The sequence below is a fragment of the Oryza glaberrima genome, chromosome 11 (assembly GCF_000147395.1).
Source record: "Oryza glaberrima chromosome 11, OglaRS2, whole genome shotgun sequence".
NCBI lineage: Eukaryota > Viridiplantae > Streptophyta > Magnoliopsida > Poales > Poaceae > Oryza > Oryza glaberrima.
The window spans coordinates 5,760,068-5,778,564 of NC_068336.1; the positions used below are offsets into that span (position 1 = coordinate 5,760,068).

Genomic DNA, 18,497 nt, shown 5'->3' on the forward strand with positions numbered 1-18,497 from the left:
CCTGGGTTCTCTCTAACGATTTTGCTATTCATCACTCATGTGATTTTGTGGCTGACATTTCACGTTTTTTTTTTTTTTTTGCAGCTCGTCAGCCGGCCGGCACGTCGGACAGAAGCACGTCGGCCTTCGTGTCCAGCTAGCCCAAGCGCGCACGATGATGGAGATTGGAGAAGCACGGTGACAAAGTGGCCTCTGACCGGCGAGCCAGCCACCGGCAGCACGGCCAACACTTATCGGTGAGCGACACCATCCCTCTCATCGTTGTCGTGAAATATAAAATTACAGTCCTATATAACTAAAATTACAATTGTAAATTTAGTTGATTTGATATGTAAGTGCATTGTAATTTTATAAAAATAAAGTGTAGGTAATATGCACTTATTATTTTCTTTAAAATATAAAATTACAGTCCTATATAACTAAAATTACATTTGTAAATTTAGTTGATTTGACGTGTAGGTGCACTGTAATTTTGATAAAAATAATGTGTAAGTAATATGTACTTATTATTTTCTTTAAAATATAAAATTACAGTCCTATATAACTAAAATTACATTTGTAAATTTAGTTGATTTGACATGTAAGTGCACTGTAATTTTGATAAAAATAATGTGTAAGTAAATACGTATTTATTATTTTCTTTAAAATATAAAATTACAGTCCTATATAACTAAATTTACATTTGTAAATTCAGTTGATATGACATGTAAGTGCACTGTAATTTTGATAAAAATAATATGTAAGTTAATATGTATTTGTTATTTTCTTTTGTAATCCGTTGGATGTAAATATAAGGGTAAAAAAAAATCTGGGTGATTTTTTATTAGAAATCATCCGACAAATGGATAGATGCTCCCTCTCTCTAAATTTAACCATATGTTCTATTATTTGCCTTAGATGTCAAATTTAGGTCTCACCACTCCACACTGTTCAACCGGTCTTCGGAATGATATATTTCCTCACGTTAAGTGTAGTACCATCTGCCTCCAGTCCAACAGTCTGATCATCCTTACCTGTTGCTGGGACCATGTTGTTCATGGCGAATTTCAGTGATTACTAGTCCAGCCTGATGACCCATCACAACCCCGCAACAGCAAGGTTGTGTGCATTACGCAGGTTTCGCAATGGAGAGAAAGAACGTCTGAAATATCAACAAAGAATGCAGACCACATTATGAGATGTCAACATATTACTAAAATTCTTGTTTGTAGTCAGGCTTTTCTTTCTTTCTTTTTTCGAGGAAAGCTTCTTTTAATTTAGACTCGCAGAAGACGCGTTTCGCGTGGGGCCAGGTGGGGGCGGGCTGAGGGTGGTGATGAGGAACTTCAAACCAAGGTAGGGGCAGGCTCAATCATCGATGCTGAAAAGGGAGGGGTTGCAGCCAGGGTTTAATATCTCGGTTTGCACATTTCGATCGGGGGTGGCCGAAATTTCCGAATTCGGTCTGAAATTGTATGAATTTTTGAACAAAATTTGATCAAATTTAAACAAAATATTGCCAAATTCACGAAATAATGAAAAAAATTAAAAATTTCGGCCGAAATATTATACTATCGGGGGGTACCGATAGAACTGAATTTCCTCGGAAATTTCGATCCGAAATTGTGAACCCTGGTTGCGGCTCGCCGGTGTGCTACGAGGTCGAGGCGGCGCTGAGACGGGAGGAGCGCGGCTCACCGGCGTGCTGCGTGGTCAAGAGGGAGGTGGTAGCTTGCCTGGCGTGGTGCACTTAGGGAGCTCGCCTCAAGGCAGGCAAGGAGCATTGCTACTGCTTGTGCATCCTCACCTCCTATCTGTTAGATTGCTGCTCTGGTTTGAATCTGAATCTCAAAATGATTAATTATTACTGCCCCAGATAATGTTGGGATATACATATATAAACTATTGTCACAAAAAATAAAAAAAGTGACAATAAACTTAAAATATTCCAACAATTAATTGACATAGCTGTAAACACGCTCGTTAAGCACATTAGAGAACTTGGTCTTGTTTTCCTCCGATTCACACCATTTCTTCAGTTCATGGCACTCCTCAACTTGTAGAATTTTTAAATTGGTCAGTTTGTGTATGTTGTCGGGCAAAGACTTGATACCGTTACAGAAAACAATATGAAGTTCCTTGAGAGAGGTGAGCTCGCCCAAGCTTTCAGGCAGCGCCAAAATGCTTTCGCAGCATTCCACATGTAGCGTCTCGAGAGAGGGGAGGTCACCCAAACACTCAGGTAGAGATACGATTCTTTCACATTCATGTAGAGTCAGCGAGGTTAACGAAGTGAGTTTCTTCATGACCCCCCGCGATGCCTTCAGCTGCGGGCACCTAGTATTTATTATATCCAAATATTCTAGACATGGGAGCTCGCCCAACCACTCAGGTAGAGATAAGATACTTTCACATTCACGCAGAGTCAGCGAGAATAAAGAAGTGAGTTGCCTCATGACCCCACGCGATGCCTTCAGCTCCAGGCACCTAGTACTTATTATTAAAGATTCAAGACATGTTAGCTCGCCCATCCAATTCAGTTCTTGCATGTCGTCATTTCCTTTCAGTGTGAGTTCTTTGAGTGAGGATAGGGCTTGAGCAATCTCCGGTGAGCTGCTGCCCAGATCACCGCATGACTCGATGGTTAAATCGCTGTGGGGAGCCAGCTGATGAAGCACCCTCCACTGCTGCAATGGCAACTTGCATGATTTGACGACCATGGTTTTTACTGAAACAAAACTGGAAGTTGAAGCACAGGCTCCCATCGGCCATGATGATATTACATTGTCGCTGCTCTCGATCTCCAAGTCAACAACTTTATTAGGGGGCAAAGGTTTGAGGCTCAACTTGGGGCAGTGACGTATTATCAAATTCTTCAGCATAGGGAACATGAACTCGCTCACACCTTCACCCTCACTACAGGAGTACATCGTCTGCCACTCCTCCAGGCTTTCCATATTGGACATCCAAAGATTTTCCAGCAAGGGAAATGCTCCTGTTCCACCACAAAACTCCCCGTCAATCTTGGTAATGCCATTCATTCCATCAAGTGACAGATATTCCAGTAGTGGCAGCTGGCCGAGCGGTGGAAGGCATGTGCACTTGGGCAATTCCACCAGATCAATCCTGCTAAGCACAGGGAAATGATGTGGAGCAATGTTCATCAGCCATTCCGGAAAGGCTACACTGTTGTAACCTTGTAGCTTAAAACACGCCAACATTCTTGGTGGTTCTAGCTCTCCCAGCAAGTCCTGATCCTCCACAATTCTCCTTGCATCTCTTGTCCAGTTGAGCATCAGTTCTGAGATCATTTCTTTCTCCTTCAATCTTACTCTCTGTGCCTCTTCCACAGTGACCACATTTTCCAATTTACTTATCTCCAGCTCAGTAGCACTATTTACATTCTGAAGCAGAACCAGATTGCTGCCGGATCCACCATCCAGAGCTTGGACTGCAAATTGTGGTAACAAGATTAAACTACTGTTGAACTTGGGCACTGTGGACATGTCCAGATCATAACATTCAGAAACGTTTAGATGCTTCAGATTATCATTCTCACGCAGAACTTTTGGAAGTTGAGATAGAGAATAGCATCTCCTAAGGTTAAGTGTATGCAGCTTCCTCAGGTCACCAATACTTTCAGGAAGAGTTTCAATAGAGTAATTATCAGATAAGTCCAGCTCCTCCAGATTGGAAAGGGAACAGACAGATGCAAGGAAATTTCGACAAATAACCACCCCCACTTCAAATTCTCCATATACGAGAGTATCCAGGCATCGTGATAAATACAAATTCTGAAGTTGTGTGAGCTTGGCTACCGCTTCCTCGAGCCCTATAAGCGGCGATTGGTTTTTAAAGCAACCGCAGCTGCACCATGATAAATTCAAATATTGAAGTTTTGTAAGGCTACTCAAGGCTTCAGGGACACCATTAATCCTATGACATTTTGATAAATCAAGATGTATCAAATTTGGAAGATTCCCCCATGATATTGGCAATTCTTCCAGTTTTCTCCATCCAGATAAGTTTAAATATTTGAGTTTAATGAAGCTGCCCATAGCTTCAGGGAGCCTTCTGATTTCAGTATCGTCGAATTTTGTTGATAGGTTCAAATATTCGAGTTTGGTGAAGGCACCCAAAACATCTGTTTCCGACACCCCTGGCAAACATGTGCTTGAAAAGTGGAAATACTGCAGTTCTGTCAGGCTACCCAAATTCCCTAGTTGCTCAACATATTGGCAGTATGATAAGTTCAAATGTTGCAGTTTGGTGAGGTTCCCCAAGAATTCTGATACACCCTTAAGGCTGGAGCAATTTAACAAATCCAAATACGACAATTTTAGCTTCCCAAATGATTGTGGCACTCTTTGTATTCCTGAACAACCTGATAAATCGAGGTGCATCAGATTGTCCATTTCTCCAATCGACTCTGGTAGTGAACAGAGTCGAGCAGATCCATGGAGATTGAGATATATTAATTTTGAGAGTTTAGTTATACAATCAGGAATCGTTGTATCTTGGATCCCAGGAGCACTAAGATATCTCAGCTGCCTTAATTGACCGATAGAATCTGGCAACTTCTGTACAAAGCACTCGCTTAAATCCAAGACACGCAGGCACTTTGCACCTGAACATGCATCATAATGAAGTCCAGTTTTGGCACAGTCGACAAAACACAGTGCTTTTATCTTGTTAGGATATTTCATGAATGAGTTCAATGGTTTGCTGCTGTCTTCGAGCAATGCATATCGGTAGCTGCTTTCACCATTGTTGTTTTTTTTGCTGGAAACCAGAATTTCATCGGCCAAAACCCAACTTGCAAGATCATGCACCAGGTCATGCATGGTGAAGAATGTAACATTTTCATGATGCACCCCAGCAGTCTGCAACAAATACACCTATCAGTGTTATGTAGTATACTAGACAAATCTTAAAATTACACTAATAATCAAGTTTTTACATTTATGTGAAAAAAAGTATTGATGAATCATTCAGAATATGAAAACAGTTCATCTTTTTTTTCGGAAACTGAAAAACGAGAGTGTCTTGAAGAAAAGTATGGACAAGTCACATGACATTCACAGTGCGAGATGAGAAATGTACTCCCTCTAGTCACAAAAATATGTTATTTGACTTTTATAGACCAACTTTTGAAATTTTGACCACCAAGAAATTTTAAAATACTTAGTTTTTTTAAAAAAAATGGTATGCATATATTTGTCTTGAAAAGTAATTTGTACCGTTGACGGGGCAATTGCAAATTTACCATCGTTTTGAATCGTTATTACAAACTTGCCACTAGAAAATTTTAAAAAAATGCCAACAGAGTCATCATTCGAATGTCATTGTTATAAAATATAAAAAAACCGGTGGCAAATTTGCAAATTTCCCCTTATAAATTTATTAGATTTATAATAGACCATTTTGGTCAGAGCCACATCCCCAAGAGCCAAAAAAAGTCAAATAACATATATTTATGACCCAATGGAGTACATTTGTCAAGCTGCTTGTTCAGGGTTGCTTAAAGTCTAACCAGCAAAGAAAATAATTTGTGAGCCCTCCTGTCAAAATCCAATATATCCTCTTGCCAATGATCAAGCTCAGAGCTGCCAATATGCTGCGACTCCATTGGATTTTGATAGGAGGGCTCACAAATTATTTTCTTTGCTGGTTAGATTTTCACGAGCCATGTAGATAAAAGGGTGAATAGTTAATAATATGACCGCTGAAGTTCTTCTCCGGGGTCAGTTTAGTCCCTAATATTTTAATTTGTCAAAATAAGTCCTTGACGTAATGCAGTCATTAGGCCCAAATGACCATTCTACCCTTATATTTTTCTTTCTTTCTTTAATATGGTATATAGAATGGTAGAATGGTCATTTGATTTTTGTCCTTGCATATGAGGATAACATGGCATGCCCATATGGCATTTTCGTTGGGTACAAGGACTACGTTAAGCCAAATAATAGATTTCAAATACATGTTTGGACAAATTGAAATGTCAAGGACTAAATTGTTCACAGAGCAAAACTTTAGGGACCTTGTTGGCTATTGACCCTAGATAAAAACCAATCTGATTTAGATTGAGGGATAGATAGAAATATTTAAATCTTTTTTCCCTTTGTTTCATGGACTGCCGCATAGGTGTTAAGAAAGGTGAGAATATCTCATGTTTAGATTGAGGGGGTAAAGTGTACGGTCTGAGAAATAGCGCGGTAATGTTTTTTAGATGAAAGCAAAAGGAATATTTTTTTCACAAACATGATAGATATAAAATTTTACCTGGAAATTATACATAAACAACTATTGTATATTTGTTTTTCATATTTGGCTATGTGAATCAACGACGCAAGTAATGAAGGGGTAAATTTACACTTACTTTATTTCAAAAGGAATATATTTCATATTCAAATACAATTAATCTTTTCAAAATTTTAATTACTAGAATAATGATTTTATGTTTGAAATGAGTTTATTTTACAATAGTGACTTTGTCTCAAGAATGTCCCTGAACTTTGGAATCTACATTGGCCACTCCTACGCTATCATGATTGGTTACTTTCTATCTTTTGACTAGATAAGACTGGAGAATTATAATAACTAGAAAGGTAGCCCGCGCACATGTGCAGGTACCTTATTATATAATATGAGTGAAATTTTATTATGAATATTTATGTGCGGGTGACTTTTTACTAAAATATTTTTTATTATATTCTAAACTGAAATTAAACTTATTTTGTGTGCTTTGAATGCCGGTTATTTTTTTAAATTATTCTTGCAACATATAAATTCTAAAATATAATTACTTGAGATCATGCGGTTTTGAATTGATGAGAAAATATTGTGTCAAAACAATAGAGGTGGTTCCTATGAGAAAATTTAGGGTATTTTAACTCCCCAAAAGGATATCTTACAACCCCAAAAGAAGTCCAATAATATCACTTTTTTTGTTTGATTGTATTTTAAAATTTTATGTATTTTTTCATTCTAACCACCCTCGTAAAATGTTTTTTTCCTATTAAGTATGGGTTTTAAATCTAGCAACATTTGTTCAATTTTAAATTTATTTCATGTCTATTTTTATTTTTTTTCTTCTAGAGATTTTCATTCTATGAATTTTCTTTGAAATGATTTGATCTTTGCAATTTGGGACGAAAATATAAGTGCATATAACCTAGCATGGGGTAAAGACATACGTTCTAAATTTCCTCTCATGAAATATTGAAGTAATGGTCATAGTGTTTTTAGCGAATCGTCACTAAAGTGGATTGTCCTATAACAAATACACGTTTCTAGATTGTTCTACGTCAAGACTTTACAACTTTTAACACTCAGGATTTATCCCAAAATATAACAACTTCTCCACCAACATTCTCTTCCCAACCAATCACATCCCTCCACCATTCATTTTTTTCACCTATCTCCACTTCTCAACCAATCACAACCTCTCCCCATTTAATTCTACATACTTTCTTAATAACCATGTCCAACTTTAAAACTTCTAATATTTTGGGACGGATGTAGTAGTTTATAACATTTTTATTTGAAATATTTAAAGCATAAAACAAACATTCTAAGTTTTAGAGAGGTGAAATAGAATGAATAGCATCTTCAATTTAGACAATAAGAACTTGATAAGTGAGATAGTAAGTAAGTTATGCATAAAGGAAGAAGTTTTAGGATTGATCAAGAGACTAGAACGTGGATAATCATATTTATATGTGGATCTCTTAAGGGAATGGCCATGGAAAATTGATTTTAACACACGGTTATTATGAAACTGCCAACAAAATTGACCATACAAAATTTGGAAATGTTGACCTATTATTTTTTTAAAAAAATAACAAGCGGTATCTCTTTCTTAATTGAGGAATCTCAATTTGAGGGGTTTTACATTCCGGTAAATATTCGTAGCCATATTTGTTCAGTTTCGTATTCGCTCCGTATCTGTATTTGATAATATTCGATTTCATTTTTGTATCTGGAGTTTTTTATTCAGATTTCGATTCAGAAAAAAAATAAAAACAAATATGGTATAGCTAGTTTCCGTCTGTTTCCAATCTGTTTTTATCCCTAACTATGATACCCTCATTAAATGAGGGGATATGTGGAGAGTGGGAGGATACTTGGGGTAAAATTGTCTAAAAACAAACCCCGCCCTCAATGTAAACAACTAAAGAAACAATGTACTATATGAAGGTTAAGTCTAGTGAGAATACCTCATTTTACTCTAGGTATCACTGTTAGATATAATAACTGCTATTCCTTTTTATTATAGGTACCACTCAAGTATCTGAATTATGAATTGTTCAAAAACGGAGTAAAGAACGGAAATGTGGAAACGGGAGGGAGGTTTTTTTTTTTTTTCCTACCATTTGTCTTCCGGAATATCGGAAAAATCTTACTGGAAGCAAACCTTTGACCTCGCCGATAGGGGCAAGCTTGCCGCAGCCTTGATCTTATCGCGCTCCACCAGCTGCCACTCAAAGCTAGGCCACAACTCGTCACAGCAGCCATGGCCAGGCCAAGCTTGGCAGCGTCCCCGCGAGTCGCAGCCCTCCAGCCATGCCGAGGATGACACCACTGACCGATGCAGCCAGTCTCCGTGTGGTTCTGCTCATTCGAGAATGGGAGGGGGAGGGGGAGGGGAAGTGGGGATCGGAAAGGCTGGCGTTCGGGCCTGTTGGGCTTCTGGGCCTACAGCCTGTTTAGGGATCTTGAGATTCTAACAAGCAGGTAATAAAAAAGTCTGTTGGTGAGAATATGAAAAGGATTTTTCTAAATCTAGGTAAATTAACTAAATTGTTTGGGTAGCTAGTGTGACATAGTTTTGTGGTTGATTGATGCGAATCAACTGGGAGCAAGAATTAAGGGAGGCAAATATAGACTTATTCCTAGCGTCCGGGAAGTTTTGGGTTGTTGGGCTTTTTACACCGGTCGACGTGGGCTGTGGACCCATCGAGGCAACTTGCAGGACCATTGAAAACTGATCAAATGGCTATCGATCAACATGATGCAGGCAACATGGAGAACCATCAAAATCAGATCGAACGGGTGTGAATGAATTTGATGACGTGGATCAACCACTGGACAGGAAATTGGTAATAACTACACTAAGTTGGGATCACTTGTATAGATATATAGGATTAGGACATGGCCCATGAGTGCTATATGCTTTTGATCAGTATCATCTTGCTATTTGAGCAATAGTGAAACCAACTTATTAGTTTTATCCATTCATACTTATCACTTCCGGGTTAACTATTTTACACGAAACGACTGTAATTGGTCCCGTTAGATGGGCTATTATAGCTTGAGATTCTAGAAAAAAAACCGCAATGCCCAAAGCTCCCTAAACAAACCCTACAGCTAGAGATACAGATTCAAGAAGAAACCGTAATTCTAAAACCTTCCCTATATAGAGCCTATCGAATCTATATACAAAGCTTGTGGGATCTGGGATGTGACCATAACTATTCCTTTATAATTTTTTTTCATGTTCCTTTTATATATCTTACTCCTTACATTACACTCTACAATTTACTATTTCTGAAATATACATGTCATGTATTCATAATATAATTTACTATTGAAATGAATTGTATGTTTTCGAATGATACTGGCACAGTTCCTTTCCGATAGTTTCCATTTTCAATATCTTTAAGTTCTAATACCTATTACATTGTCTTCTCTAAAAAAAAAACTATTACATTTCTGGCTATACTATTTTCAGCGATATTTAATTATTTGCCATTCTAAGAATGTACTAACTCCATCTCCGTTTCATTTGATTTTTTAAGTCAATTTTTTTAGCTTATAAAAAATATAGCAATATTTCTACCATAAACAAAGAAACTATCAAGATATATTCAATGTTAGATTTAATAAAACTAATTTGGTATTATAAATGTTGCTATATTTTTTCTATAAATTTGTTCAAATTTTCAAAATTTTGATTTAAAAATGTCAAAGCAATTTATAATATAAAACGGAGGGAGTACCCCTCTTTGAATGCCACTCTTACCAATGTTTCAATATTTTCTACCAAAAGCCCGTGAAATGTCCGTCATGCCCCTTTCCTCTCCTTCTCTTGACACCTCTGTCGTCCCTCTGAGCAAGACGAGCAGTGATGGAAACGGAGGCACTCTCTAACTCACACTTGTTGTTGAGCACATGCATGATGCCCACAGCCGCCGCCGCCGCAACACGGGTCATGCTATCGAAGGACACACTTCCCCCACTAACACCAAGCAGTCCAACCCGGCGCACGTGGTAGCGCGCACATGACGGAGGCAGAAGTCTTACGCCGGTGTTGGTGTGGGAAAAGAGGAATGGCCCAGCCGACGCGAGGTCGTAGCACAGGACGAGAATTGCCTAACACCTTTTGAAATGCGGCAAGCGGTGGAACAGTGCATGTAGGCCACTGCTGCAGAACCACCCGCACCGGAGGCTGCGCATGAGGACGGCAGTGTGTCCTGCGCCACCCATGGCCAACATGGCAGCGAACACGCCGGGGGCGCCAGATATAGCTGCCATATCAAAGAAATCCATGGGCCTCGCCTCTTTTCTCCCATGTTCTCGCAGCAGCAACAAATCACACACCCGCCCACCTCCATTGATCGACAACAAGCACAACTGTCCCTCTCGCCGGAGTCCCCTTCACCGATGCAAGTAGTACTATAGGTGTCCAATTCATATTAAGTTCGAGCCACTCTCATTATCTAGGAGCAGCCCACACTCAAATCGTCGCCTAGGACTCTATTTTCAACTTTCTACATATGTATGAAAAGCTAACGTGACCGCCTTTCCAATAGGACTAGTTTCACGTCAAAATTTCTTCTAAGTCAACAGGAATTAACAAAACAAGAGAGTGTCCAGAATCTATCTGAGTGCTGCGTCACCGTCTTTAGGCCCACTAGTCCGTGTATCGTGTTAGTCTCTAGGGGTCTTAGGTCGATCCTAGGACCTATTTGGTTTTAGGGAGTTCTTTTTAACGATTTTGAATTCAAATGTTGTGTTTAATAATAATAGGAACGAGGTTTGATACTGTATTTTAACATTTAAACTGAATTTAGAATGTCATACAACTGATTTTCAACTTGAATTGAGAAAATAATTATTTGAAAACTATAATTTAAATTTTTGAATTAGGCGGCTTCGGAATTTTGGGTAGAAGATGAAGATAAAATTGAGGTCCATGGCATATCTTCTGAGATGACACACGAGATGCCAATTTTAGGAACTAAGTTTTTACTAAAATGGGTTTTTAACAAATTGTTAGAACCAGTGTATTAGAAATTCGTAATCCCGTATAATTCGAATTCTCATGTGTTCTTGAGATTAAGAAGGTAAAAGTACATTTCCTAATTTCATAGTTCTAATTGTACCCTTTTTATTTTGTGGTGTGTACAACGACTTTCATTTACAGGCAAATTACATCAAAAATCAAATATGTAATGACCAAAAATATTGCCTTAAAATATGGTGAAACATTTGAAAATGGCTACAATGCATCCATTATGTCACTTTACTTACAAAGTTTGAGAGTAAATTTGGTAAAACAACAGATACGATGATGTATTTATGGCGGTGCATCACAAAAACTACATATATATTTAGAATTGAACTTATAACAAAACTGTAGATTTAATGTGAAACTACATATTTTGAACCAAATATATCACAAAAATTATAACGTTTATAACACCAATTGAACAATAATGAATATATCTAAACTCTAAAATATGTAATTTTGCCATCCTCTGCATTAAATATCGAGTACTGTAATAATTAATTCTAGTGTCAAATTTATAGTTTTGTGATAGTTTCGTCAAAACACACACACACACACACACACAGAGATATATATATATATATATATATATATATATATATATATATATATATATATATATATATATATATATATATATATATATATATATATATATATATATATATATATATATATATATAGTTTTATGAAATTAACTCTAAGTTTGATGATAATAATATAATTGCACGATGTACTCACCGAGGATGATTTTGTGTGTTGGAGGAAGGACAACCCCAAGAGCTGCTTGATGTACCTCTCGCTGAGCTGCCTAGTTGAGAATATGTTTTTTTGTTTTGGGGACTGTGAACAACATGTTTGGTTCCCAATGAAACCCAAAGAAACCCATTGGTAAATCAGATCATCTTTAACTATCTTGTGACCTTTCGGAAAGATTGCACAATAGGCAAAACATAATTTCAAATATGAAGGCATACTGCTATAGGTTAACATCAAGGATGCAAGCACATTCTGATCTGGTAAGTGTGAAGAAGATATAATATTCCAGATGTCATTGTCTTTCACCGACTCCCATTCATCACATGTCATTGATTGCAACATATATCCAAGTGATTCAGCTGCTAAGGCAACACCTCCACACTTCTTTGCAATGTCCCTTCCTATCTTCTGCAACTTTTCTTTATCATCTTCTCTAGATTCAAAGGCACTCTTTTGCTTTATTATAGTCCAACACATGTCATCTGTTAAGTGTGCTAATTTGTGTGGTTGAATGGTATGAAATTTCTTTGCAATGTCCCCATTACGTGTGGTTACTACAACAACCACCTTACTGCCTTCACCAGCCTTTAGCATACCCGTCAAATTATCCAATTGAGATCCATTATTCTCCCACAGGTCATCTAGAACTATTAGAGTCTTCTTTCCAGCAAGTAGCTTTTCAAGGCGATTACATACCATCTGCTTTCGACTCAACTGGCTCTCCTCTTCTGTTAGTTGTGATATTATAGAGTTGCCAATTTTATTCAAGTCAAATATTTGTGACACGTAGACCCATACCCGAGAGTAGTCTTTAAATTGGGTGTCATTGAAAACCAGTTTTGCCAAAGTTGTCTTACCTATGCCTCCAATGCCATATATAGGAAGGACTGTAAAATCATTTGTCATGCTCTTAGATAAAGAGTCCATTATTATTTGTTTATCTTCATCTCTCCCTATGATGAGTGTTTTATCTACCGTGGATGATGTTTCCCGTTCATCTGGAATGTTGACCCCATTGGCGGTAGGAGCTACCTTCAATGTGAAACTGGTGTGTTCATCTGTGATCACCTTCAGTTCTCCCCTCATTGCCTTCATTTTATTAGCGAGAATTATCCTGGGACCAACTGTGAGACATGGGATCATGGTTGCTAACTGCAAGAGAACCTTTTTGATGGACGACTGCAAAACATGAATTTATTTCCAAAGTCAACAAAATGCTACTTTAAAATATAAAATTGTTAATATTGTCATATATTTTAAGAAAAAAAATATAAGTGCATTTTCCATTACAAATTTACGTCTACCCATTTTATGCTCCTCAGCTCCTAACAAATTTTGTCTTGGACAATAGAACAGTTTCCAGAGCTTCACATACAATTTTCTTATGAAGATGTCACTGAAAATACATAAGAATATATATAATTATCTGAAAGTTTGTTTTATGCTGCTGGTACCATTTACATTTCCAAACAGTGTACAGTTTTATATCTTTCGCAACTCAGTGATTCTAAAAGAAATAATTAATGCAGTTCTTCCTATGACAAACAATAAATGGATTCGTTAAGTTTGTGTAACACCCCTACTCTTGTTTAGTAATTGAAAACTGTTTAAATAAAATCCTATTTTCAAAAATGTTGGTTTTACGAACAATTTCTAGTGCCAAAAACATCTCTAGTAAATCCCACCTTGTGACCCATAAAATTCTAATCCAATTTTCAATTTTCTTATGGAAATAAATCTCGGAATTCGAACACCCTTCCATAGCTGCTTATAAAATTCCTTTGAATTTCCTATCCAAATCCAATCCAAAAATCTAAAACTCAACAATTGTGTTCTATCAAAATTCTAAAACTCAGCACGTCTCGCCTACCTCGCCGCTCCCTACGGTGGTGGCCGGCGACAGTGGCGCCTCCCTCCTCCCTCCCATTTCCTCACTCTCTCTCTTCATTTCCCCTTCTACCTTTCCTCTTTTTCCCTTGTTTTCTACAGATCTGAGGCGACCTGGGGGACATCACTCCTAAGCTTGACTCTCCTCCCAACGAGCGGCGCCGATGGCAACGGTGAAAGTAGCGAGGGGGACAACCGGATCTGCCTACCCTAGCTAGGTCCAGATCCGGTGCCTCTCCGGCGGGATCCAGTCATCTCTCTGGCATGAGAGGCCAGATCCCCTGTTGCGATGGCGGTGGTGAAGGCAGCGAGGGGGCATAAATATAACAATAATATATATGTCTGTATCTTTATATCGTAGTCCTCTCCTTTTCTTTTGTTCTCTTTGGCTAGGGTTTGACATGTCGTAGTCTTCATCTGTGCCACTCAATCATCTATCGATCGACCCATTCTCTCGTATTTTCTCTTTCCGTTGCAAAGCAGTACAAGTGCATATTGCTAGTATATAATGATTCTCAAATAAATCCAGTGCAATAGCAAGCAAGTGCGCACACATACCATTTTTTTGGCCGGTGGTTGAATCCCTTGTGTGTCAGCTTCAAATTCATCAATCATGTCGGAGATGGCGAACGCGGCACTTTTGAGCCGTTTCAGCCACAGCCGCACCGACGCCTCCTTGATGGACTGCTTCTCGGCGTCCTCGAGCACTGCCGCCACAGACTCCAGCGTCGATTTCATTTTCTTCAGGTCGTCGTTGAAGTCCCACTGCAGAGTGATCTGGCCTGCAATCACGGAAGAGATCTGCTGCCCAACGAAATTCAGGACAGCGGCGGCAAGCATACCCCCGACTTCCGCCATGGCTAGCTCTTGATCTGCTCGCTCTCTTACAGGTTACAGCAAATCGATCGGGAGATGCTAGGTGGTTTTTGGTTTGTGTGTCTGTATTGGGAGAGGTACGGTGCAAGATAGTATGCCACCACACTAGCCAGTTCGTAGAGAGCCAACTCAACTGCGTGTAGTGATGTTAATCTCGATGCACTAATATAAATAATACGGGAGGCAGTCTCACAGAGTCTGTTTCCGCGCTGGTTCTTACCGTTACAGCTCAGCAACTATTGCACTGCTCACGCTACTATTCAAATAACACTATAGGCAGAGGTCGCACAAAATATTGCGGGTTAGAGAGATGAAGTAATGGAAGAACTGAGTTACTGAAATATCCTAAGGGTAATTAAGTACAAAAAGGTTTTAAGCACAAACTCCAAAATGTCATGTGTGCTTAAATGATACTTTCTCCATCTCATAATATAAGGCGGATACGCATTTTAAGATTCAACCTTTAAAACATTTGACCAGCACTTAGTATAATATGAAATGAATTTTATTTGTTAAAAATTATATCATTAGATTGAGATTTAAATTTACTTTCATATGGTTATAATTTTGTTACTACAAACCTTATATTATATGAGAAATTATAAGTTAAAGATTAGTTTTGGAGACCATGCTAAGTTTAAACATGTCTTAGGGGCTGTTTGGTTCTTAACTAACATTGCCATAACTCACTTTAGGCATTGTTAGGCAAGTGTGGCAAAGCCACACTTTTTTATGGCCTACAAATTGCAAGCCACACTTATGGTAAAGTTAGGCAAAGAATTGAGCCTATGACATGTGTGGTAAGATGGTAAGAAAGTGTGGCTTACCATAACTATGGCAATGAACCAAACACAAGGCTAAGAAGGTGTGGCAGCCTAAAGTGTGGTGTGGCAAGTTGAAGTATTGAACCAAACAGCCCCTTATATTATGGGATAAAGGGAGTAATGTGGAGGAGAAAAGAAAAGAGAGAGGAGGAGCCACCCCTCATGCAAGGGGCAACTTCCACACAAACTTCAAAAACAAAAGAAAATGAGAGAGGTTGATTGGTGGTAAGTGTATTGGAACTAGTATATTAAATGCAAAGCATTTATGTAAGTTAGTTTTAATTTTATGATGGATGATATGGATAAAATTGGAGGTGACCACCATATCTATTATAAAACTTACCGTAATAGGAATTAATCTTGGTTGGTTGCATGCAACATATTCAATGATTCTCATTTATTCTTTACACAAATGAATAAAGAGACACTTGTTAGAGGGTGATCATTTTAGAAAGACCTAAAAAAAACTTAGGTGATGATCAAGCTAGGATAAAGGGAGTAATTCCCTTAGCAAAGAGCACCAAGATCAAGAATACCAAAACTCCATTATACTGAAATTAATCCTCATCGATTAAGGTGTCACGTCACTTCATGTACAATAGAAATTAATTCGCACTTTAATGTTGCATAGATTAAATCAATAGAAATTAATCTTGGTTGGTTGTAAGCATGCAAGATATTCCACGATGCACATTTACTCTTCACACAAATATATAAAGAGACAATTTGTTAGATGATTATTTTGTCTTAGGTGATAATCAAACTAGGATGGAGTAAGTATGTATTGTTTAATGAGAAAACTAGCTACATTTCCGTGTGTTACAACAAAAATAGAATAAAATAGAATCTCATTAATTGTAATATGGTAAAATCTTCAATCATATGGCCTCATTTTGTGCTTCACTTTAAAATAATTTTTTTTGTTTGTTAGTGTGGAGTTGGGGAACAATTGAAGTCCTCTAACCTCATTGTTTGGACACCCATATGTGGGGAAGATATCCTGTCCACGGAAGCTTCTTATGTACACTCCGTGCAAAAAAAACTAGCAAATATCATAGAACATTCTAGAAAAAATTAGACACAAACTGCCAATAGTATTAGAACTACGTGTGAAATCTTATATTCAAACTCATTATATTTTAGCCGTAACATTACGGCTAAAATATAATGAGTTTGAATATATGACTTCTTCGCATATATGTGTAATACTATTAGGATTATATGTCCAATTTTTTTTAGATTTTTTTTGACACTTGTTAGTTGGTGGGCTCTTGCTAGAATTTTTCGTGACACTTGTCCAATTTTTTTGTAAAAGTTCTAGTGCATCTCAAAGCATCAGTAACGTATATACTAATATTTCATTCCAGATTGTTAATTTACTGCATAGATAACGAGAGAGAGTGAGAGAATCTTGATCTGTGTTGTATACGTTCAGGTGAGTTTAATTCACTACTGCTCTCGCAAATTGCTTCTGTTTATTGGTTCGTACTTTTCGGTGGAGGTGTCGATCAAGTGGCACAAAAAGGAAGGTTGCTGCAGCTTCAAAAGATGCCTAACAGCCACCTGATATATAATACCGGCATTGGAGACGATCGAGGAGTAATCAAAGGGCGGAGCACATAGATTGTTGTAATATCCGAGGTAGTAATCTCGAACCACACAGCTAGAGATTTTCAAATTGGCTTCCCTTTTTTGCTTCAGTAATCAGTTGGCAAGGTTAACGAAGACAAGAGATGGAGTTGCTGAACATAATAGGAAATGGAGGTTTTGCACATAGGAGCAGGACGATAGTTCGTTACCTGCAGTGACATTTGTCTCCATTGCTCAATTACGTGGGGGCGGATTCACATCCTGGTTAGGTTGGGTGACTGGCCAGGCTTCACGGCGTCGAGCAGTGGAGGATCAGCGAGCTGGACAGCACCAGCAATTCGTCGGCGGAGAAAATTTGTCGATAAATATATAGCAAAATCGTTCGTTAGTTACCGGGCAAATGGGCCATCGTCGGGCCAGTGGGCGGTAACGCAACCCGGCCGAAACCATACTTATGGGCTATGGCTTTACTTAATTACCTTACCTGACTGTCTTCACATAATCATGTTCACATATTGAACCCGCAGCCCACTCAACGAGCAGCCTTAATAAGCCCACAGCCTAGGAAAATAATGGCAACCGATGGTCATTCTGCCAAGCACCACTGAAGGATCCATCGATTGAATCGACTCCTCATCTGTTTCGTCTCCTCTGAGCTTCATAATGAGCGCATGCGCAGCGGCAAGCTTGCAAATTTCTACGGGAATCGGCAGCTGGTAGCGCCGCCGGCCGCCGGCAGGGCACCAGCGCTCATAGCCCCCAATATTTTTCTCCTAGCTCCAAGCCTCCAAGAATAAAGGAATATTACAGTAAGTTCTATGCTAATTGCAAAGTTCGACATTATTTTCTACTCCTTCCATCCTAAAATAGTTAACGCCATTTACTTTTTTAAATATGTTTTACCGTTCGTCTTATTCAAAAAATTTAAGTAATTATTAATTCTTTTCCTATCATTGTTAAATATACTTTTATATATACATATAGTTTTACATATTTCACAAAAGTTTTTGAATAAAAACATGTTAAAAAAATCTATAGCGACAAACATTTATAGAAGAAGGTAGTAATAAGGTGCCTTAGATAGCTTCATGTAGTTAACTGCCTGCGCCGACTGGGCATCATGACGGCTTCACGCAACTAAAAAGCCGGTAACAAAATCCGGCGAGGTCCACCACGAAAGGCTTGCGGGGCCATCGATCGAGTTTTCTAATATGAACCATAAAATTTCTCATAGACTTATTATTTTGTAAAGTCTATTACGTAGAAAGAGGGTTGTGTTGGTACGCGTA

General features: G+C 38.2%; 1 protein-coding gene across 1 annotated transcript; it reads right to left on the reverse strand.

Moving 5' to 3' along the window:
• Window positions 1-1,934: 1,934 nt before the first annotated feature.
• On the reverse strand, window positions 1,935-15,384 carry LOC127754699 (putative disease resistance protein RGA1). The gene is made up of 3 exons (XM_052280269.1): window positions 14,477-15,384; window positions 12,014-13,210; window positions 1,935-4,862 (listed from the first exon to the last, which is right to left on the reverse strand). Exons 1-3 carry the CDS (start codon window positions 14,774-14,776, stop codon window positions 1,935-1,937), a joined length of 4,425 nt encoding a protein of 1,474 aa, XP_052136229.1. The 5' UTR covers window positions 14,777-15,384.
• Between the last annotated feature and the right edge of the window lie 3,113 nt (window positions 15,385-18,497).

Coding starts and splice junctions, on each gene's coding strand:
- LOC127754699 (XM_052280269.1), bottom strand. CDS start 14,776: ATGGCGGAAGTCGGGGGTATGCTTGCCGCCGCTGTCCTGAATTTCGTT. Junction 13,211..14,476: donor AACCACCGGCCAAAAAAATG/GTATGTGTGCGC, acceptor CATGTTTTGCAG/TCGTCCATCAAAAAGGTTCT. Junction 4,863..12,013: donor AACACACAAAATCATCCTCG/GTGAGTACATCG, acceptor TATTTGTTGCAG/ACTGCTGGGGTGCATCATGA.